At 45.8% G+C, this 24,280-nt stretch overlaps 1 protein-coding gene across 1 annotated transcript in view; it reads right to left on the reverse strand.

Annotated features, from left to right (window-relative positions):
- Positions 1 to 24,280, reverse strand: part of PLXNA2 (plexin A2) — a 319,252-nt gene that overhangs the window by 256,246 nt on the left and 38,726 nt on the right. The window contains exon 3 of the mRNA XM_074977826.1: positions 22,307 to 22,489. Within this exon, the coding sequence (XP_074833927.1) occupies positions 22,307 to 22,489 (183 nt within the window). The remainder of the gene's footprint in view (positions 1 to 22,306; positions 22,490 to 24,280) is intronic.

Genomic DNA, 24,280 nt, shown 5'->3' on the forward strand with positions numbered 1-24,280 from the left:
GAATCTACGTCAAACTGTGGCAGGCAATTCGCCCACTCCAGAACTACCGCACTCCTTCAGACTTAGTCAACTTCTCATCAGACACTTGGAGTATCTCTTCGCCAAGACACGTACAACACAGGCCTGGGACTCTCTTGGGACCCCCAAAGCGGAGATTAGAATGCCAAATAGCCACAAGTGAACAAAATGCTGTGGAAATCGTATGTCCCCTCACCTGAACGCTTGTCGTCACCCTGCCATGTGCTGTCACCCTGTGCTGTGGCAAGTTACAGGGTGAAGCTGGGACAGTCCTGGCATGCAAGACCACAACAGACTGACTCAGTTGCTGCCAGGAGTATTCTGGTGATTCAGAGGCACATGCTCTGTCCTCTGAGACAGTAAAGAGCCAAGGGCCGGACAACACAGAGGACTCATTTCCTTGCATTTTGGCAAAATTGGAGCTCAAGCCATCATATCCTGCTTCCCTGCAGTTTCAGAATGACAAGGGTGCTGCTGCCAATATGATTTCACTCCAATAAACCAGGGATTCTGCTCAGAGAGGACGCCAGGGAGACTAGATGAACGGAGATAGCATAGCCTGTGATCTCGGAGACATCCCTTCACCTCTGTACGTAATCTTGTAACACGGTTTCCACGTTCCCATGGTGGGGACTGTGTTGATCAGTGCTCTTTGAGAGCCTTGTCTGAGCACTGTCGCTGCAAGCAGGTGTGAAGTAACATCGTCAGTTTTCCCCTTAATAAGCCACTGGCAACAGAATGACTCGGACAAAATCTAACATTGCCTTAGTCAACCAACATTAACCCACTGCTGCTAGCAAGTGCAATAGAAACCCTAACTACAGGTTGAACCTCTCTAGTCCATCACTCTCTCGTCACATCCATACTCCAGCATGATTTCAGTTAGCCACGTGACCAATTATCACGGCTGTGGCCAAGTTGTCTCATAAAATTTGTTTACAGCCAGCAGACCTGTCTCTCAGTGTTCTGTGCTGTAATTTAGCTGTAATTTACCCCTAAAGCCCAGTAAGCAGTGGAAATGCTGGTAATGCTGCTAGACAGTATTGACCTCCCATGACCTAGCAATTTATCTGGGTTAGCACTGCTCAGGTCCTAAGGCTGCCGAACTAGAGAGGTTCAACCTGTAGTCAATCAGGAAGGAAGGCATCCCCAATCAGAGGCACAAACTTTGATCTGAAAGAAGAACTTGTTATGGGAACCTATCTTCCTCTCTTCAGTTTCAGCACCTCGAGAAGGACGGTTTCACTGTTTTCAACTGTTGTGGCTTGCATCTCAGTGTTGGATCCTTCTCAGAGCGGCTGATGCAAATCAATTTTTAAGTTAATCGTGATGGCCAAAAGAAGCCCTGCTTAACAGGCTCAGATGCTTTTAATGAACTGATTGTGGAGTGGGGGGAGGCCAAGACCAGATGAACAGTTACTACCTATAGTCATTCATGTTCTTTGTGCTGTCTGGCTGATGCGCGTTATAGAATGCTCAGGCTGATGTGTGTGAAGCCTGCAGGCAGGTTTATGAGATTAAAACCCAGCACACAGTAAATAATTCATCAGTTTTCTACAAAAAAAAAAAAAAACACCCAAAATCCACAAAACTAAATATAAAAAATCTCCACAGAGTACAGTAGCTACTATCTTGAGCAGTATGATGTGTAAGTACATTTTAAAGGCACATCACTTTCATCTGCATGTATCTATTTCATGCAAAGGCATGTAACCAAACAGGAGGATGAAAACAGGGGTGGTGGTTGGGGAAATCGGCAAAGAATCCAGCAGCATGAGACAAAAATAATCAATCCACTTCGTAATTATTCCAAGAGTGCTGTTTCTATCTGTGCTTTTCTGTTTGAAAGTGCCTTTTACCCAGAAAAGCTCATTACCTAATTCATAAAATGGTTAGTCTTTAAAATGCTGCAGGACTGCTTGCTTTGTCCTGCAAAGATATAGACTAACACAGCTACCCCTCTGAGTAGAAATAAAATGCTAACTATAGTCAGAGGCTCTGAGGTGCTGTGAGGTGGGAGGGTCCCAGAGCTTGGGCTCCAGCCCAAGCCCAAATATCTACACTGCATTTAAACAGCCTCTTAGCCCGAGCCTCTCTCACCCAAAACCTAAGTCAGCAAGCATGGGCCTCTAACTGCAGTGTAGACATACATAATCTAAGGGATTTACCTGAGGTCACACAATTAATGGCAAAGCTTGGAACAGAACTCAGGAATCCTGACCTGTGCATGTTCTCTTACTACCCTGCCACATTTCCTTGCTCTAACCACTAGACACCCCATCTTCCCTACTGCAATGAATAATGGCTGCGATTTCCTTGTTCAGTCCCTAACAAATGGGGGATAAGCCAGACAATGGTCTTGAAACCATGGGCCAAAGTAGAAGAAAAACATGTAGAAAAATAGGTTTCCTGCACCAGACAGTCATTCAGTGTTCACAACTAATAAATAATTTAAAAAGGGGAGGTGGGTTGGGAACCGATACTTCCCTGGGCAGCTATGTTTAGTGTGTGAAAAAGACAAGATGGATGAGTTAATAACTTTTATTAGACCAAATTCTGTTGGTAAAAGAAGAGCTCCAGAGCGCTCCTCTTGAGATCTGGGTTTAGCCTTGAACCTCTCTCTCCCCAGATCTCCCTCATATGCTAGTTCCCTTCCTTTCCTAGTTCTCCTGGGAAAATCCTATGACCCTATCACCTATCAGGAACTTCCACTGCTCAAAATTATTCCTTGGGGTGCACTCTGCCATCTCTGGGAGATTTCATATTACATGAGGTGGTTTCTCTCCCATTGTTTATTATTTCAGCTGGGCTGCCTGCAAAGACCTCCCTGAAGACAAAAAACGCAAGAAACTCCACGTGGCTCTTTCCAGAAAGGAAAGGACAGTAACGTTTAAAGACACGCAAATGAAAATGGATGGTGTTGATCCTGGGGCACCAGTCATCATAAAAGGTCTAATGGACTAATACACAGACTGGATCCATCCAACCCATGTCCCTTTAATGCAGCTGTACATTTTGGGGAGATGTTTGAATGGTGAATTTGCCTTCTCAGATCATGTAGTATTTCTCTGAATGCCACTGCTGCTGTCCTGGCTAATGGCACAAACAACAACACACCACAACAAACAAACAAACAAAAAAACATAACAGCAAAGGGTAGTGATCTTGATCTAAGGACTGAGTAGAAATTAACAGAAGCCTCGGTCAGCGGAATGGGCTTATGCATCTGCTCATACAGTGCTGCTTTTGCCTTATGCTTCTATAGAATTTTTCTACCTGACTTTTATTTTTTGGTCCCTGCCACATATCAAGAAGGATGTGTGTACAAAAGACCTTTCAAGATGGTAGCCCCTTGCAGGGCTAAAAGTTTTGTAACAAAAATCCACGGTCTTTTAGGACTTAACAGTTGTCACTATGCTGCCATACACACACACTTGAAAATTCAAAAAATCCTTCTCCAATCTTGGCAATTCTGCAAGAGCTCTCCACACTCAATGGAAGAAAAGTCTCCATTACCTTTAGCAGCATTGGGTCTATGATAAAGGGTTGCGGTGTTTTGATTCTGTCTAACAGAGGGCAGAGGTGCACAAACTCATGTATGTATATAAATTCATAACTGATGGACACTAAGAACCACAGATTTCACAGACGCACTGGTTTTATGGTTCATTACAATAATTTGCAAACACATGCTACTGCCCATCAACGCTTAATTGCCCATTTAATTTTAAGTGATCTCCTATTGCACTTTTGAAACCTTGACATGTAACCTGTCCCACCTTGTATTTAGCTCAGACATTTTGGTTACTTTTTTTAGACCTGCAGCAGTGCTCTGAAGCTCATAAGCTTGTCCCTTTACCCACAGAAGTTGGCCCAATGCAAAAATATCAATGCACTTACCATGTGTCTCTTACGTATAGATATACACATCTACGCACATCTGCATGTGCACAGAGGTTTTTATTTTTTGGAGGTTGATCTCCTATACCTGATTTTTTTTTTCATTAAAATTTGAAAACTATTCAGGGGAGACAGTGGGGAAAAAACACACCTCTTTTTCACTTACAAATATTTTACAGTAGCAATAGGTCACCCTAACACAAAACCGACATGCTGAAGTCTGGGTGCTTTGCCCTCACAAAAGCAAGTTTTTGTCATCCATGGATTGCCCATGATTTGATGATCATCACTATACAATACTTCCCAGATTTCAAGAAACTTCAACTACTAAAGCACCCAACTGAAGTGGTCACATTTTCAAGAATCCAGCAGCCCTTGGGAGTTCCCATTGTCCTTAATTGTGCATGAACAGGGAAATTCTTTGTTTTTAAGGGCAGCTGCTGGATGGTGAGCTCTTTCAAAAGCCTTGATAAGTAGGATTTCCTTTCCTGAGGGCATGCTCCACTTTTTCCTTTCTCGTCTCTTACAATAATTCCCTGACCCAAACTTCTCATGCTGACAGACCAGTGCTCCGGAGCACACACATCAGCATGTGGGATTCTGCATTCATATTCTGTGATCTCTTTGTTTGCCTATGCATTTTCCATGGGGCTACATATATATGTGTGTGTGTGTGTGTGTGTGTGTGTGTGTGTGTGTGTGTGTGTACACACACACACACACACACACACACACACACATTTGGCTATCTCGTGGAGGCATATAGAGGGGCAAAATGACATGGCTTTCTCACAGTAATTTTGCCACACACAGACCAGATCTCCTCTTATTTTGACCTCACTAAGGCATTTTAAAAAGGCTCTTGGGGAGGGGGGGAACACTAAAAAAATTACGCATTCTTGATTCACAAACAGAATTACAAGACATATGAACTTGCCTATAAGGGTATCAAACTGATAAGAAAATTCAGCAGAGGAGCTCAGAGAAAACAAGACACATTTTTGCACCAGGCTGGGTGCCAGGAACTCCAATCACCTAGGCCAGTGTTTCCCAAATTTGTTAGCATATCCCTTCCCTCAGTGCCATCCCAGTGCCTATTTCCTGATTTTTAGTAATTTATTTTCTGCCACATACCTGTTGAAATCCTTTCGCGTACCACCAGTGGTATGCATACCACACTTTGGGAAACACTGGCCTAGGTCATTTGCTGTGTCTCACTCCTTTGGAGGCCTCTGAAAGATCATTTAACTGCTCTTCCTCAGTTTTCTCAATACTTCTTTCTCACAGAAGGGTTGAGAGGGCTGACTGTCTTCTTGGTACTTAAGAGGACGGCACAAGCGTGTAGCTGGCTATGAAAAAAATCGGTGACTCCACCCTGATTGGTAGCCACAAGTGTTTCTCTCGTACCCTAAAGTAGAAGGATCAATGCACCTTGACATTCTCAGACCTTACCTGTGCTAGTTTGAACTTTGCTGAACTAACTGCTTCAAATAAAGGAAAAGTTGAGTTAAAAGGAGGACTTATTTCAGCTTCATACATCTCAGAGGCACAAATATCTGTGTACGCACGCTGACGACGGTGTTGGGACCGGTGAGAAGGAAAGGCAGGGTGAACCGAGTTTTAAAATGATGAAGAACCCTTTAGCAATGTCTTTTTAAATCACATTAGTGCTAATCAATTTCAATTGCTTTGGCCCACCTGCCCATTTGGAGGCAACGCCTTGCCAAACCACACAGCAGAAGCCAGAGCTTTGGTTGGAGCTTTGCTCTACTTGTGGATCACTGAGAAAGGTGAGCAATACAGAGGAGTCAGATGACAAGTGCTCTGGGTTATGCACTAACACAGAGCTTAGACAAAATGGGGGTTACTGACTGGCTCTGTGCCACTGTGAGGGCTGAGTGAAGTGCAAGAAAAGTGAGCTGAAACCAGGCATGGTGGTGCAACGTTACCTAGGAATTGCCAGTGGGGTCAGATTAAAGGACTATGTAGTCCAGTATCTGATGCTTCAGATGCAGGTGAAATAGGCAGCTGGGGGATAACCTGAACCCCAAGGAAAGTTTCCTTCTAACTCCCATGAGGTAGTAGTTGGCTGGTGCTTTATAGCAGGAGGGATTACTGCCATTCCCAAACACTTGGCTACATTTGAATCCTTACTCCTGAAACTCTGGATAGTCCTGTCCAGTCCCTTTTAAATCCTGCCAAGCTCTCGCTCTCACAGATGGTAAATTAAGCCAAATCAATGCAATGTGTAAAATAAGTCTTCCTTCTTGTGGGCATTTCCCAGGCCACACCACACCAGTGCCCTAGCCCCTGACTACAGAGTCACTTTGAGATGTCCAAGGTGAACTCCTGGCAGGTGGCATGGAACAGTATTTGGTCACAGGCAGTTTGTCAGTACTGGTGAAAGCAGGGCTGGCTTGCTGAGGTTTGGGGAGCAGGAATGAGTATTTCAGCTCATCAAGGTTGATATATGTCCCCACACAACCTTTGCCATTAAGCCTCGTTTGCAGAGGGGCGAAACTTGATTTCCTTAGTCCTGATTTCATAGTGTTTTGGTGGTCATCTGAAGCCAGAGTAGAACCCAGGGAAACATCAGGCCCATATAAGACAAAAACAACCATCTCCTGTGAGCCTTGCCTTGCCCTACACCTACCCACAAGCCCTCCTGCTCTCAGCACTCTCCCAAATGGCTGTCCAGCAGCTACAAACTTCAGTCCCATGGCTCTTTAAAATGTGTATTTTGAGATAACCCCTAACTGCCATAGCTGGAGGAGGAGTGGTAATAAGGACATTCTTGAATCCTTGATGCAAAGTACAGATAAAGCTTAATGGACCTGGCAGCTTTCTACCCCATGGCGCTCTCACAGCCTCTACTCCCACCCTCTGCTGGCACTGTCACTCCCCCAGAGCCTTGGTGACAGGACAGTATGCAGAGCTGCCTCTATGGGGAATCCATTTAACCCTTCACTGCTTCCTAGAGAGTCACTGAAATGCTCATCAAGCTCTTTAGGAAGACCCATACATTTTCCTCTCTCCTTCCTCGCTCCTGCTATAACCACCAGTCCCATATAGAGAAATCTGGGCTCCTGGTATATCATGTTTTCTGGGGTCTCCCTCCTTCTCATTTCATCACCATTAGAGGCCCGGGGGGACTCAATTCATACACATGTCCCCTTTCCATCCCTTTCATCAGCTCTGTGGAGACAGAGCAGCCAGGGTTACCCTGAACTATGACTTGCTAACTATAACTCAGTGGTCTTTAATAACAGCTCTACATCCTCATCTGATCCAATCCCTGTTCATGCATCTCTATCTACCAGTTAATTACAAGTAAGGCTCCAACTTCTTCCAGCTGCCAATACCAGCAAAGCTAGGCTAGTTTGGGATTGCACGGAGACACAGTTTGTATAACAGCAGGACTCAAGCTAATTGCTCCAAGGGCTTTATTTGTTAGGGTCTTAACTGGAGATGTCCCTTCAGCCCAAGGGATGGGTAATTATAGGGCAAAGCTGGAGAGTCAATGGTTGGAAAAGAAAATTCCCTGCTCCATAGCATGCAGTAGAGAGAGAAGTCCCAGGCAGACAATGTGATGCCAGATAAATTCCTGTCCCCTTGACATCCATGGGTAAGCAATTAAGAGCCTCATTTATAGGAGCCTGCAGTTACACCAATGCACCCATCAAGCAATAAACTTCTCCGTCTGCAATCTAGTATCTCTACTGGGACCCAAACAGTAACATTCTCAAAGGGCAGGTCTACACAGCAAAGTTATTTCAAAATAACAACTGTTATTTCAAAATAACTATCCTAGCGTCTACACAATGCAACTGCTTTTTCAAAATAAGTTTGAAATAGTGGTTGTCTTATTTTGAAATTGGTAAACCTCATTGTATGAGGAATAGTGCCTATTTCAAAATAGGTGATGTTTAGACAGGGAATAGAGCCTATTTTGAAAGAGGCCATAGTGCGTCCAGTGGCTCTATTTCAAAATAGGCTCTATTGTGTGCAGACTCTGTATTTCAAAATAGCTAAATTCTATTTCAAAATGCATTTTTGTGCATAGCAGTATATTTCAAAAGAAGCTATTCTGGAATAGTTATTCCAAAATAACTTATTTCAAAATAAGGCTGCTGTGTAGACATACCCAAAAGTGACGATGGATAGATATCAGAAGGGTTGGGTCAACAAAGGGTTCAACATTCAGACCTATATCCAAAATGGTATAATTGCCCTGGAAAGATTGTTCCAGCAGAAGATTTTCATCTGATCAGCAAACATCTACAGATTCCTTTGGCTTCCCCCCCATGCGGATATGAATGACTTCTAAAGTGCTCCAGGGTGTGTACATGGGCTAGAACACAGAGTAAAATAAACAGATAAAATCATAATCTATAGGACAGTCATCTAAAACCAGGGTCCAATGTCTATTTCATTCTGAAAGGCCTACTTTATCCCTGCTACTGAAAGTGGAAATCAACCACACTGAATACAACTATCAGATACCAAGGAAAAGCATCATATTTAAAGTTTTCCTTTCCCTAAGTAGAATCCAGAATTGTGCGACACTGGGACTAGAAGGGACCTTGAGAGGCTATCAACCCCAATCCCCTGAAGACTGTAATCTGAGTAATCTGATTGTTACTGCTATTCTTTACTAGCGTGGAGTAGTAACCTGCATGACATATGAGTACAAGCAGGATTATGCGCAATGTATTTAGATTTTCAACATGTCGACAAAAATCCATGTGAAACCACGAAGAGTCTGAGTTACACAAATACAGATGTCTTATGATTCTACAGCACCTTTAATCCAGAATGATGCCACAGCACTTTACAGATGACAGGCATGATGGAACTGCTTCAGGCAGCTCTGACATGCAGCTGCAACACCACAGCAGAACACAACTGGCTGTTTAACAGCCGACAGGAACATGCCACAAGGTTAGGACAGGCTGTGAAGAGTACCATCATCTCCAGTTGAAACTGCCAGTATTGGAAATAACATGTTAACTTAGGGATGGGAGACAGAAATAGAGTGTCTTGAATTGGATTTTTGTCCAGGTCACCATAACAAAAATCCCTGTTGCTGAGAAAAAAAAAATCTCATGGGATCTGTATTAACCAAGACCCCCATTTCACATCTTCTCCACAAATCTTTAGGCACCTCCAGTAATATGGTACCTACTGTGTCAACAGTTCAGAGACAGCATCTTTGCTTTTTCTTTGGAGATCTTCTATCCAAGTACCTGTGACCCTATTTAGCTTGTGTGATCACACATTAGTGATGCCTTGGGCTGCAAATCATGAATTCAATTTTTTTTCTTGGCACAGAATTATAAATAACATAATGGCAAAATTAAGTGTATATTTTTCTATGTCTACAGCACTTCAATTTTATTTATTCTGGATCCCAAGCACCACCCACCATTGACAAGCTGAACTGAAGGACATTTCATGGATGTATTACACATAATACGATATCTTACCTCTTGGGATGGAGCACATGGTCAGTTTTTATTGGTGACCCATGCAGTGACCGTGGGTCATTCCATTCACCCTGCTGAATGCCAACTGGGGATACAAGGGCAGAGCCTTAAGGGAAGGAATGTGAAAAATGCAGAAAGGGGAAAACAGGTGGAGAATTTTTGTGCCCAGACAGGAAGAAGAGCGGAAAGATAGATTAATGCAGTTCTTAGTTTTATCGTCTTTCTCCTACCTTGAACACTGATGCTTATTCTCTCATTCCCTTTCTTCCCCACCCCACGTGTGTGCCCTAGAAAGACAGCAGAACACGACTGTGAAGCCTCTCCCTGGGTCCTATCCTATGATCCTTTCTCAGCAGCTCAGGATCAAACCCTTTGTCATTACTCATATTACAGGGGGTCCTGCTAAATACAGAAAATACAATTTTCACATCAGTCTCACCATCTACTTGGCTAACTGCATTAGCCAAGCTCAGAGGATGCCATTTTCCATCAGGAAAAAGACAACGAGTGCAGTGGCACTTAGCTGGAGGCCCTATTAATAGCAATCTTAATTATCTGGCTGCAAATTTAATTCATAGCAATGATTAGTGTCAAAATCAAAGGCATCATGCATCAATATTGGTGGAATTGTATAAGGCCCATAAACACAGAACAAGGAAGCTGACACATTCGCCCCCTGACGTTGCTGGTTGTTAATTGTTGCATTAAGGCATTTTCTAATTTTGCTGGATGGAAATTGCTTTATCCTAGGAATCTAGGGTTCTGAATGGTTACTTCTTTAATACAAACCTCCTGCCCCCAAGAGGCAGAAGTCTTTTGAAAAAGTGCCTTGGACTACTGAGTTGCTTGGAAAACAGAGTCACAGCTACCAATAGGTCCTGGCCTCATCAGCACATTTGTATGCACTTAAAGAAAGCTCATGAGGAACAATGGTTCTCAAAAAAAGAGGAGGCTGCTGGAGACCATGGGATAATGGGCTGGCCTGGGGCATTGTGGGAAGCACTGTGGGATGGGGGAAGGGAAGGTTGATGAGAAGGAATTCCAAGATAAAAAGAGTGATGTATCAAGCATGAAATGGCATAGATTTCACCGCCCGACCCCCTCTCTACAGAGATTAGCCATTTAGCATTGACTGCTGAGATCAGAATAGGGGGGCTAGTTTAACTAATCTTGCATTAAATGTAAACAGTTGGACACCAACTTTCAGGGAAAAATAGATTTGTTAGTCAATCGTGGGGTAGGGTTTTGTCTCCTTCCCCCTATCATCCCAGCATTAAGGCAGGCAGAGAGTTTTAGGAGTGTTTTATTGCTCATGGAAGTAGCTGGACTGGCAGTCATTCATCATACCCTTCCAGAGCCACAAAACAGGCATGAAGACAGCTGCTGGGAAGACAAGTTCCACCTGCATCAACTCCCCCCATGTGCTTAGTTCTCAACCCTAGCTTTGAGGGACCTCTAATAGGGACCACAGGGGGAGCTGAGTCTTCAGAATTTATTCACAATCCTTGGTTCTGCTGCTGGGAAGGGCAACACAGAGCCAGCTACTGCCACTTGCAGGGGCCATTCTGTGAGGTGGACCCACTCCCTGGCTGAGAACTGGACCTAGCCTACCACAATTCATTTCACCTAGGCCACCAGTCAGAGCTACATACCAGAAACTTCTCTACTCTGAATTCAAAACTGAATGCTAGAGGCAAGGTGACCTCAAGCTCCTGAACAATCTTCTCCTCCCCACACACTCCTAACCTAGAGTCACAGAAATTTTTTTCTGCAAAACCTCTAGCTAAGGCCAGGTCTACACTAGACATCAAAGTTGACTGTAGATATGCAATTCTTGCGATGGCAATTGCATAGTTGGAATCGACTTACCTACAGTCGACTTACCTGGCCATCCTCACTGAGGGAAGTTGACAGGAGAAACTCTCCAGTTGACCTCCCTTACTGCTCACAATATTGAGGAGTACAGGGGCTAACTGCATCTCTACCGGATGTGCAAAATCGAACATCAAAAGATTGACTCTGGCCAGGTCTATCTTCCACTTTGGGAAGACAAACCCTAGTCCACAAAACAACCAGAGGTGAAAAGAAGCAGGTGAGCCCTGGTGCGTAGCTCCAACAAGAGCAGGCTGAGCTGTGACAAAAGCCAGCAGGAAGCTATGGGAAGACCTGGCAGGGACCTGGGTTGCAATAGGACAGTATCTGTGAGAAATTTTAAGTTATTTTCACCCTTACCATGCTCCCAGGGATGAATGTATTACAGAGCAAAAGGCCTACGAGGGCAGCTCTAAAAAAGCTCCCTTTATTTGAATGAAGCCTACAGGAATAGGGCATGGAAATGACAGAGATGCCCTAAGAAAGCACTAGGGCTGACTAGTGTAATTTGAAACTCAAATACAGTAGGATTAAATTAGTTAGGCTTGAATTGTGCCCAGCCCATTAAATATTTTTCCCATGACTCACGCCCACAAGGGGAGCTTTCAAAGCTGACCTCTGCTTGTGTGTTTGTTGCAGACCCAATCAGACCACTCACTGCCACTCGGAGCATTAGTAGAGCATTATTTCCAGACGTTGAGACCTTCTACCTGTGTGCAGTGTGCTTGGCAAAGCCATTCCTCATGTTAAAGCTGCTAGGCACCATGCCACTGAAAAATAAAGCCGTGGACATGCTGGAATTCAAGGTTTGATTATAAAGTGTGACAGAGAATATACACACACACAGATTCCCCTCCCCACTCTCCCATCCAACTCAGGGAATAAACCCAAGGCAGTTAGGCTCCTAGGGCTGTGCATTACATCTACAGGAAAAAAAACTCCAATGGAAATGGGAAGCAGTGTGGTTTGGAGACACTACCATCAACCCTTCCCACAAGCCCAGCCCATGTTGCCAGACAGGTGCAGGAAGTAAGGGAGTGGGGGATGCGGCAGCACCTCCAGGTTTTGGGCCTGGTATCACCACCACTCTCCTAGGGTTCCCTCTGCTGGCCGTGGGGGCTCCACTGCTGCCAATCCCAGCCTTCAGTCCCGAGCTGTGGCCCCAGCTTTTGGCAGCATGGGCCATGGAGTGGGTAAAGGAGGGGTGCAGCTGAGCACTCCATCTGAAAAATTATCCCAGGGCCACTGTTACCAGAACGATAAGATTCCCAGGCCCACCCCCGACATCTCACCATAAAAAAGGAAGTGTAGCTGTGTTTCCTCTGGAATGGTTTGTGAACCCCATTCTCACCTCTCCTGTCCTCAAGAAGAGGGCCCCTGCTCTGAAAGGTACAGCAGGAGATGGATGCTTTACACCCAATTGCATCACATGGCATTTCTGTGACTTTGGACACATCACTTATGGACTAACCTTCCAAGAGGCTAAGCACCCACATCTCCTACTAAAGTCAACAGGAGCTGCAAGTGACCAGTGTGACAGGATCCCCAGTGTGCAGCCTCAGACTGTAGGAGCGCTGTGCCCCTGCAACTCTTCAGCCTGGACTATGGTCATGATGCTTTGCTAGTGACAAGCAGCAAACACCTCCAGGAGCTGTGATCACTCATCACAACAGTAGATAACGTCTCACACCCAGCTAGATTGCATGACTGTTCCCAGACTCACGCACAAATCCCCCAGATAAAAGCACCAGCCAAATCCCCTCAGCTCCTAGCACTGTACCCTGGGAATGCACCATCTTGCACTACTCAAGAAAAGCTTACATTGCTCAAGAAAGAGTCTGTCTATTGTCACCACTGCCTTGGTGGTAATGGATCTATACCAGCCTTTGTAAACATTTCAGGCAGAATCACTGCCAAAACCCAAGCATGTATCCTCTTTCTATCATCGTTTGATCAGGCATGAAATTGAAATAACATCCATGTACTTGCTGAAGGGGAGGGTGTGTATGTGGAACATGCACTCACAGGCGTGTTTGTGCAATCAAAGTGCTTTGAGATCATTACCTGGAAACACGCAGTTTCATGTGAACAAACGCCAATGACCCTGTTTTGTCCAGCACAATGTACCTTTCCCTTCCTTGTCCCGTGCTTAAGAAAGAGCGCCCTTCACACTCAACATAGATACAGCTGGATTACCAGGACTCACACTTCCACGTGTCCAGCATTCACTAGACTTGTTACACTTCCCCCGGCCTCCCGCAAGCCCTGCAGGCTGGATGGAAAGTGTAAATAAACCACCCATGCAGCCCAGTGCTGGCCTGCCCCAGCTCCCCAAAGCCCTGCTCACTGGACACTGCAGGGATCATAAAGCAACAAAACAAACAGCAAGCTCACTAGCCAGCGTCTGGGAAATAAGCCAATCTCATTACAGGGGACGCAGCGTTAAGATCTCTGTTTCAGAGACCAGAAAACCCAACCTTCCTCCTCTCTCATTTAATAGTCAGCCACGGTAGTGGCTGCTGAATGGAAGGAAGAAGTTTAAAATATAATGATTCACAGAGACACACAGAAGAGCAGGCTTGGGCAGGAGGCAGAGCGAGCGTGAAAGGTCAGCAGGATCCAGCAAATTGCAGCAGTCTTTAAATATTTATTATCTATGAATTCTGAACGGTCCAACCCAGTACAGAGAGGAAACATTTCCACTTGGGGGAAAGGAGCTTGAGCTGAGCTGATCCAGAAAACTCTTCTCCATAGTATTACAGACACCTAACATGGCTGGCTGGAAAGAGTTAAATCCACTCAGCTGGTTGATCTGATTTTACACAGCACAGTAGCTGCTAGTAAGAAAGGTTTGCAGCAGTCCTGCATGATTTACAGCACAGCAGCCATAAAGAGGAGTATAATGTGATTGTGACGGAAGCATTTGTTGGGGTTTGGGGAGTCTCGGAGCTTGGAATAGCCTGTCTCCTTTGGGAGAGATGTGCAGAGACACACACACAAGACAGATGCTTCTCAGGAATTTCACAGGAAACAGCTAGTTGATGGGGAAGTAGGACATCACTGAGAGAATGTGGCTTCCCTCCCCCCGCCCCCAGTAAGATTAATTTTCACAGGGGAAGCATGATAAATTTAGAAAATTTCATAGCTCTCTGACTCCTCCCCTCCAGGGAAATTCTCAGACAAAAAACGTCCCTTGGAAAGGACTGGATTGAGACTGCCAGCCCATTTCTACTTTAAGCAATGGCTTTCACTCCTCAGCTGACATGCAAACTGGCAACTTGATAATAAAGATGACTTTGCAGGTATATGGCACTTTTCATTTATAGAGCTGACTGTGCTTGGCAAAGGTAGGCAAAGCATTACTATCCCTGCTTTACACTTGTGTAAGCCGAGGCACAGGTGTGTGAATGGCTGGGTTTTCAGCAATGGGGAGCACACTCAGCTGTCCTTGGCTTTTGGCCCTTAGCCTCTCACCCACAGTCACAGAATGAGTCAGTGTGTTAACTCCCAGCTAGATCTCCAATGCCCGAAGACCTGTGCCCTCTCTGATGGGCCACCCTGCCTTCTCCAGAGGAAAAGCAGCAGTGTTCTAGATATAGCCTCAAGCACCAGGTGCTGCTAGCCATAAGGGCAACACTAAAGAGAACCAGATATTTGAAGTGAGACCCTCAGTGAGTGATGACTTTTGAATTTTCTCCCTAGCCTCAGCAAGCAACTGTCTGACAGTCAGAAGACTTTGTCACCTTCATATTACAGTCCACTTATTATTTCACAGCTGTCCTAGGCTGCTTGGCATCTCTCCCTGCTCCTAGTTCCATTTTTCTGGCCTCTGCTCTGTAGGTGCGGCCAGAAGCTCCACCGGACATGGCTGCAACTGAAACCTGGAAAGCCAAAGAGCCTTCTTCCTCTACGCCTGTGAGTGCATGCGACAGCATGTCCCAGCTTCCCAAGCAGGGCTCTTGCCAAACAGCTGAAGAGATATCTTCCCCCTCTTTCCCCTTGGGTTAGTTTTTCCCCCTTGGCAGACCTGTTAAACTCCAAGAACTTGACAGAGTGAAGCCTTTCCCATGAGGATTCCAAGGTGTCCTAATGAGATGTGCACAGTCAGACCGCAGAGGAATCAGTCCATGTGTGTGCATGAAACGGCAGAGGCCCAAAGTGAGAGAGACATGGGTTAATATCAAGAAACCATTCACGTCTTGGTGAGGCAGACGGAGCAAACCTTACCTAGAGAGCTGTGCCAGGGATCTAAGGAGGTTGATTGTGATTAATATAAGGAAGGGAGTTGAATTAAATTTAATTCTGGGTTGCTTTTTCTTTTTGGTAGTAGAATTCCTCTTCCACGGCACTCGTCACATCTGGTGTGAGCCAAGGTTGCATCCCTCCTCAGCCTGGTTCTCCCTCACTTCTCCCCAGCATGCTCCCTTTCTTGACAGCCAGTGCAGCAATCCCATCTTGTGGCAAAGGGCTCAGACAGAAGTGGGTTCTGAGGATGCTTGAAGCGATTTTCTCACTGCCCGTTTGTAGCAAGACCCTTGTCCCATGTCATGCAGTGTACAGGAGTGTGTTGGGTTGCCCTGTCGCAAGTCAGGAGCGGGGACCTATCACAGGAAACCCTATTGAGATGGAGCAATAGCAGCTTGGAGTTTTGGAGAAGAAAGAACTGTGCTCCAGTCCTGGCTCACCTCTGTGATTTGTGTGTTAAATCTACTCTTGACAGCACCTGGATTCTGTCTGCCAAGATGCCACCAGAGGCTATGTGCTTCTCTGCCAGCCCACTATTCTCAAATCCCTTCGGTAATAAACCACACCAAAGGAAGCCCATGTCCTTCGGACAATGGCAGCATTTCACATTTAGTTAGAGCTCTATAACTTCATAGCTTACAGGGCTATTACGGGGGCGGGGGGGCAGGTGAGGGTCTGTGGCTTACAACATGCAGGAGGTTGATGATGATCATGATGTTCCTTTCTGGCCTTAAAGTCTGAGAGTTTATGAACAGAGGGACTTTTGTTCAGCACTTGCCCAGCAATGAACAAATATTAATGATGTGATGAGGCACATGGGGAGAGAAAGATATGAAAATTTAGTAGCAGTTTGTGTAAAGAGAACACAGGACTGCAGAGATTTTGAGTGTCAGGATTCAAGTCATGCCACCCCTCCTGTTGGCTCCTTCATAAACCTACACTGGAGAGGTTTTCCGAGGGCATTCAAGCAGAGGGCAGGAAGCCAGGCTTTCAGGCTTCCTGGACAATGGACATAGAAATGATGAAATAGGACTATGAAAAAATAAGCAGCAATACAAATGTCAGAGCTAGTGATGGGAGAATATGTCCAGAACTGGCCTTGACTTCAGGGGAGAATTACTTCCTACTTCCTGTGCATGGGAAGCTTAAAATCAGGGGTTCTGGACAGTATTCCCTGTAAGCTGGGTGCTTGGGAAGCCGCCCAGGAGAGAGTTAGGTGCCACCCAGCTGATTAGCAGAGTGCCCACAGCTGCCCACAGTGGTTAGCATGTGTTTCTCTTGGTGGTGTCCATTCCCACTTGCCTTGGTTCCCCTAACAAAATTTATTCCAACCACACACGGAAAAATATTAGAGGGAACACTAGTTCTGGGGTCACATTTTGCTGCTTACACATTGCTGAAAGTGTCCTGAATGGGTAGGTCTGCAAGATACAAAAAGGTTGTATTCCAAGCTAGTGATAGCCAAGGGAGTGTGTGTAATAACTCCACTGAATGGTAACAGAAGGCGGGTTCTAATCATCCTCAGAAAGTGCTGAGAAATATTATATAAGAACGCTAGGCAAACGCCATGAAAGGCTTGGACCAAATACACTCAAATTTCTCAGCACCTGTTTTCCATTGTCCTGAGCGACAGGTAAATCTCGAAATTCTTCCTGGCTTCCAGCCACTTCCCACTAATCGAGTAAAATGATCAACAGGGATAGATTTATCCTGCATCAAAAGGGAAGTTGTTTAAAAGGTCTCCACTGTATAAATGGCACGAGGGATTAAACCATGCCAGAAAGAACCTCCTCCCTGTAATCCTACATAATTAATGGGATGTGATCCTGCTCAGCACATTAAATACCCAACATGAAGGCACAAGCTGTTTGCTTTAATGGTCTTTAAATGAGGCCTTCCCTCCCCATGCCCACCTCCCGCTGTCCCCTCCAAACACAGAAAGTAACTTTCACAGCACACGCCTGAAATTCTCTACCTGATTGGCTGGGAACCTGACAGCATGCGTATTTGCAGCATGCTGTCTGAGGGGGCTGTTCTATTGATTCTGCCATATAGCTGCCTCAGAGTGAGCAGGAGCTCAGTGTGAGCATCCCTGCGTGTGAGCTGGGGTGTGGTGGGGACTGCTTCGGCAAATAATTAGCAGTGACTTCTGTTTTTATGTCCATTTTGTCACCTCAATCTTTCTTCCTGCCCCACAGACTGAGCTCTGCCTTATTTGACTGCACTGTACCTAGCATCAGGGGACCCCTGATCAGGGTTTCTAGGGCTAGTAAAATATAAATAAAAGCTAACAACAATGTAGCAGCAGGAATACTGTTTTCCCCTTCTAATATATTTGATAGAGTGGTGGTAGTCCCCCACTACCCCCAGCATTGCCAGGGGATAAAACTGGTGCTGCACAGGACAGAAGAGTCCTCTGACTGTGGGCCAGCAAATTAATGCCATAGCAGGAGTTTGGAGGAAAAGATACCTATTGTTATACACCCCTAAGTCTGTTTTCATTGTGCTTTTAAAGCACTGACACTCAAGGACTGGTCTATGCTATAAACGCTATAATGGTGTTACTCAGGGGTGTGAAAAACCCTCATCCCTGAGCGATGCAGTTACACTGGTCCACCCCCCAGTGTAGATGGGGCTATGCCCAGGTCTGTCAACTGCAGAAGTGGCTGGAGCTAGGGGACTTTTAAATCACTGCTGGAGCCCTGCGCAGAATGCTTCAGGTGCCCCAAAAGCACTGGCTGGGGGAGGCTTGCTCCAGCCCCATCCCTTCTTCCCGAGGCTCTGCCCCCTCCCATCTTGCCCAGCAGCTCAGAAGTTTCTCTGAAGCCTTGGCTTTTTCCTCATGCCCATTGATGGGGAAGGGCAAAGAGGACAGTTGCCCCAGAGCCTGGCAATTCTGACTGGCCTGGGTTTCCTGGCTGCCACAGCTGCTATGTTGTCACTGGTGGGAGCCCAAGCCCCCTTTGAATCACCACCAAAGCACTATTCCGGCAACTGTGCAGGGCTCTCACGGTGGGGAGGGGGCCAATGCTGTGGTCTGGACAGGGCTTCAGGCTGCCCGCCCAGCCTCATACCTTCCACTCTGGCCTCACCCCTTCTGTCCAAGACCCCATGCGCCACCTGTTTTTGGGGCCCATAGTGGCTGTCAGACCTGCTGCTTCTCCTGGAGGCATAGCTACCACCACCCATGGAGGTGGATTAAGCACACCGAGGGGAGAAGCTCTCCTGTCTGCATAGTACAGGCATTGCTGAACTGCTGACTCTGGTGTTTTAGGCCACAGACCTGCCCCGAACAAAAACTACAGGTATCCATCTAGGCCTTGTTCCACAGGAAGAGCGCATTGGCCTGTTTTATCAGCACTGTATCAGACTTAGCTCGGGCTTTACAACCTGATCTTCAAAAGGAGCATTTCAGAGGAGTTGAGAGGAAGGCCTGTTCAATCACAGAATCAGAAGTTTACCACCGCAAGGCCTCCTGCTCCTTTGAGGGTGAAGGAACATGGGGTATTTCTTTGCCTTGGGCAACTAACCCTGTTTTTGTGATGCAAACAGGAAAGAATTTTATCTTGCACAGCCAATCAATCACCCAGAGGTCTGTGGGAAGGGTGGGAGGTGAGAGGAAAGGCTACAGCACAGAGAAGTAATATGACTTCGCCCTGAGGCATAGTTTCCCAAAGGCGGCCAAGTTAACCCATTCAAGAGCCAGAAGAAGTGGTTATTCCATAAATCAGCAATTTGGGAACGTGAGGGGAGCCACTGATTTTATATTTGTTTTTTCTGGCCTTATCGAAAATAAAATTAATAATTACAAAGCAGTTTAGTGTTGAACAGAAAGTTTAATTTCATCTCTGAGCTTCTTGCAAATTAAAAAAAAATCCCAAATTAAATAAACCAATATAAAGTTTAAACTGAGCAGTCCCCTCCAAACAAACGCTTGAAACATTTGGATTATTTCAGATCTTTTTGAGCCAAAACAATACGGTAAATTTGACCTGACTTTTCAAAATGCTTTGGTCAAACAATGTCTGCATTTTTGGTGAAAAATTTCAGCCAAAAAATTTCACCCAGCTCTTTCTGGGAGTTCTTAAGCAATACAGTTTTCCCTCTTGAGAAGATTCTGTAAATATCTGCTGGAACAGAGAGAAGAAGCACCTGGAAAAAGATCTCTGCTAGCCTGACTCTGATGGATACAAACATGGCAAGAGGGTAATACTAAATCCAGGGCTCAGGCTGGTGGTCATCAATAAGGAAGAAGCCAGCATGAAAGTCTCATTCCTAGAGTTTACCTTATTGTATATTTGCCAAACAGTGACTGTCATGTGAAAAGTTTCAGGCCCCTGTGGGTCAAAGTGTAAATCTGCATTGCCCCACTGATGTCAGTATGATGATTTGCACCAGCCAAAGAGCCTGATCTCTCTCTTTATCTTCACGCTCTGTTTTGCTCACTCGGCCCAGGAGTCAGGAGTACAGCTTATACTATAAATCACAAGGACCTTTCACAGGAAACCTCTTCTACCTGCATTTGTCAGAGGGGATCAAGAGGAACCCTAGAGCTTTGACTGTGATGCAGCTCAAAAAGCACTTGTGGAAATGCTGATGGCACATAGTCTTCCACAGAAAAGAATGGTGAACACCTTAAAACATGCTCTGTGTTCATGTGCACTACTAAAAATTCAATTCACTTCTGCACTTGTGCCCCTCTTGCACTCACTGTCGGGCAATCTTCTGTTGGATGCCAGAAACTGCCATGGAAATAGCAACTTTTTCAGCTCGCAAAACATACAAATCATATTCACCCTGAGAAAGAGTTAGTGATGCTCATTCAGCCAGGACACTGAAGCACCCTCATGAGAGCGGCATGTGCCACGCTAACTGACTGAATTTTGGACATTGGGTATGTGTGAAAGGAGCGACGTATGCACAGTTTACAGACTAACATGATAGTGAATCAATTCACGATTATCCTTCTCTGCTGAGGGGTGATTCACAAACAGAAGATGAGTCTGGACCCATGGATAAATTGTGTGTGTCGATTTACTACTTGCTGAGTTCTACCTGACAGCAACTCTGAACCATTTCCTCCCTTGGTTCTGTCCAAAAATCACTCCTTCAGAGCCAAACTGACTCTAGCAGCACCTTCCCACAGACATGTTACATGTTACACAGGCATAAAATGAAGAAAGCATCCCCACTCTGACCTGGATTCCTCTGACTACTGGAGTAGTTATGGGAGCACATGGGCTGATGTAGCAATCTACTTGTTGGACAAGGTGGGTGAGGTAATGTCTTCTATTGGTGGTGAAAGAGAAAAGCTGGTGGTAAAAAGAGAAAAGTTTTTGTACTCCACTGGGCTGTTATTCAGGTCTGAGGACAAGATCTTCAAAGGGCCAGAGCTAAACAGAAGGTGGAAAAGATGGCTCAGCACAAGGAGTTAACCTGTTTTAAGAGACCACTCAAGGTGAAGCAGGCAGTTACCACCTCTGCAGTGGTAGGACAAAGGAGGGCTGCCAGTTATAGGTTGTTGTAATGAGCAATAACCTGCCATCTTTATTGAGTCCTTGATTTTCAGTGTCTGTAAGTTATGAATTTAAGCTCCCTCAGGCTTGTCTTTTGCAGGTGTAGTGCAGGGCTCCTTTGAGGATGAGGACTGAGAGGTTGGCTAGGGAGCAGTTGGTTGGTGAAAATTGTTTCCCTGTGGGGAAGATGGCGTTTTTATCTTTTACTGATTTCCTGTGTGATTCATCTGAGAGTGTCATTATTGTCTCATTCCACCCAGGTAGTTAGTACTGGGGGCACTCAGTGCACTAGATGAGGTACACCACACATTGTGGTAGGCATTTGCAGAGCCCCTGGAGCTTGAAAAATGTGTTGTGCGGCGTATTGGTCATCTCAATGGATCTAGGCCTGCAGGGTCTGTGTCTGGTAAGGAAGGCTCTGGTGCAGCTTTGAACTGGGGGGGTTCTGATCTGCAGGGAGTTTGCTTCTGATCATGAGGATGGCAAGACCTGAACGCCAGAAAAGAGGGCTGGGGAAAGAATTCTTTCCGGATGTGGTCAGCCCAGAGTATGATCTGTAATTGCTTAATGGTACGTGAAGTCCAGAGTGGGGTGGTAGGTGGCAAATGGAGTGCACAGTCAGAGGGCTTTTCTTTTCCTGTAGGTGAAATAGGTTACAATGGGCTATTTGGGCAGTTCATTCCAATAGAAATTGGCCCAATAAAGTCATTACCTCACTTGTCTTGTCTCTCTAATATCCTGGCATCAACATGGATACAACACCACTGCAAACAACAATACACTGACAGTGGATCAGAATACACAACAGCCAGCACACTGCTAAGGCCTATATTGCTCACGGCTGACAGAGCTAGGTGTCTGACAAGATCTCAGTGGCATGCTACTTGGTACTGACTTATACGGATTTTTGAGTCCTGAAGTGTGGTGCAGGGAGAAGATGCTGTCTTGTCTGACTAATTTATTTCTCTTCAATGACCTGAAATGACATTTCCCACATACCTTAATCTTTTACTTGTCACTGAGCTCTGTACCTGGCATCTCTGGGTTTTGAGTCCATCATCAGTACAGATGCAGGAGAGTGTACCTCACACATACCCGCTTGATCCAAGTGTCTTTCTAACTCAAAGCCTTGGGCTTTATCTCATACTGCCTCGTAATGGGCTACTGAGAGGAAGCTCTGACCAGTGCAAAGACCTAGTAGATCAGCGTTCCTGGGGAAAGGGAGAAGGCCCTGACTCAGGCTCTCTGGAGTTATGTTGGTGGCCTTACCTTCTTCAGCTTGCCGTTCTTGGTCCCCACAAACACCACGCTGTAGCCATTGTAGACGTACGAAGCAACTGAGGTCATACGGTCCCGGCTGGTGGTGAAGAGTGTCACCCCTTCCACTGTTATGGAGCCTCCCAGGGGCTGGTTAATGTCCAGCCCACAAAAGTTGTCGTCTATCGGTACTGGCTGGAAAAGACAAGGCATTGGCCAAAGGTGAGTGAGAGACGAGCCCAAAGATGAGGCACCAATCAAACCACTCAGGTTCATGCAGAATTGTGCACATGGACGTGAGGGCACCCAACTTCTCCAAACAACAGATGGGTGTTTGCAACAACCCTTGTAGAGCAGGTTTATCATCCTAGGAGCTAGGGTCATCCCCTCAACTTAGCACATGAACATTGCACTGTCTTTTTGTAACCTAGGCCAAGCAGCTTGTGGCTGGCCTGGGCACAAGCCATGGTGAATGCTCTGCATGCGAGTTGCCAGGGAAACCTTCCTGGACAGGACTGACAAGAATCCTACAATGTCACTAACAGAAACCCACATGGGAAATGTCTTCATTAGCTCCCTTGATTCTTCCCTTCCCATATTCTATCCTCTTGGTGCATTCATGTCCCATGGTAAAGCTCTCTCCCCTTCAATGAACCTACCCCATCTTAGACTGATTTCTGGAGTTCCTGGCCACCTGCAGCTCCCAGTCAAGAAACAGGAGCTGTTAGGTGCTTATCTCTGAAAAAATCAGACCAGCTGCCTTTTCAAGGGCCCATGTTTGGGGAGGTAGACTGATCAGAGATTTAGGCTTAAGACCACTCAAAGCCTCTTCTGTATTAATGAAAGAGGTCAGAGCAGAGCAGCACAAACCCTTCCTTCTACCCTGTCTCATACCCCAAGAGCTGAGCATGCTGTTTCCGCAGCATGGCTGACCTAGGCAGCCAAGGATTAGGAAAGAAAACAGAGCGACCCTCATTCCCGTGGCCCTACCAGGAAAATGTCCCTAATCCATGAATGTGCCCCAGAAGCCTTGTTCACATTGTATTGGACAGTCAAATCCATTCATAAAGTGCAGTCACATGTCTCTCTGCTCCCCACCCCACTTCCTGCAGTGACCCAGTGTCACGCAGACAGGTCAGCAGAGATTCACATGGCTGGAGCCAGCTACAGCAGTACGTTGGTCATGGGCCTGCTGGGATCACAAACGCCAGCCAGAGGAAGTGCAGGTGTCTGCTCTCTAACTCTGCCCTTTGATCACAAAAAGGAAGCTGCCATTTCCTCTTCTCAGCTATCGTTCCTTTAGGAAAGCAGCCACCTCCCTCCTGTACAGACAGCCTGACTTCATGACGGATTTAACACTCCAGATCTCCTAGTGACATTCCCTGAGTGAATAGAAGCTTAGTGAAGGTGTCAGCCAGATGGGCTGGTCTGAAGAGGGACAGTGTATTTATTCCCACCCCCCAGCCCATCTATATAGCATGGACCTTACCAATGCAGAGCTCCCCTACTCCTTGCAAACCCCACCCCATCCATTTCCAAAGCCCCCAATCTGACCCAAAGGGGTGTTTAGTCCCTACATTGTCCTTTCAATGCAATATGATCTGGCACAGGGTTTTCAACCTTTTTCACATTTCAGGACCCGCCCCCAAAAAAAAAAAAAAAAAAACCAAAACTTTTGAATGGAGATTTTGCCTTTGGAAATGTAAGACATTATCTGTGGACATGCAGGGACCTGAGAACCAGAGGTTGAAAACAGCTGTTCTGCAATAATGGCAACATTTTGTGGACTCCACAGAACTCTAGGTTGAAAACCACTGGTCTAGCAGACAGACAACTGGTATGGGCATCAAGAACTCTAGCCTTTATCCCCCCACTCTGCCACAGACTTGCTGCTGCCTCAGTTTCACCTTTGTAAAATGGGGATAATAATTATCCTTAAGTACATTGAGACCATGGAAATGAAAGACTGTATTACAGTTTTAAGGA

The sequence above is a fragment of the Carettochelys insculpta genome, chromosome 26, assembly GCF_033958435.1.
Source record: "Carettochelys insculpta isolate YL-2023 chromosome 26, ASM3395843v1, whole genome shotgun sequence".
NCBI classification, from domain to species: domain Eukaryota; kingdom Metazoa; phylum Chordata; order Testudines; family Carettochelyidae; genus Carettochelys; species Carettochelys insculpta.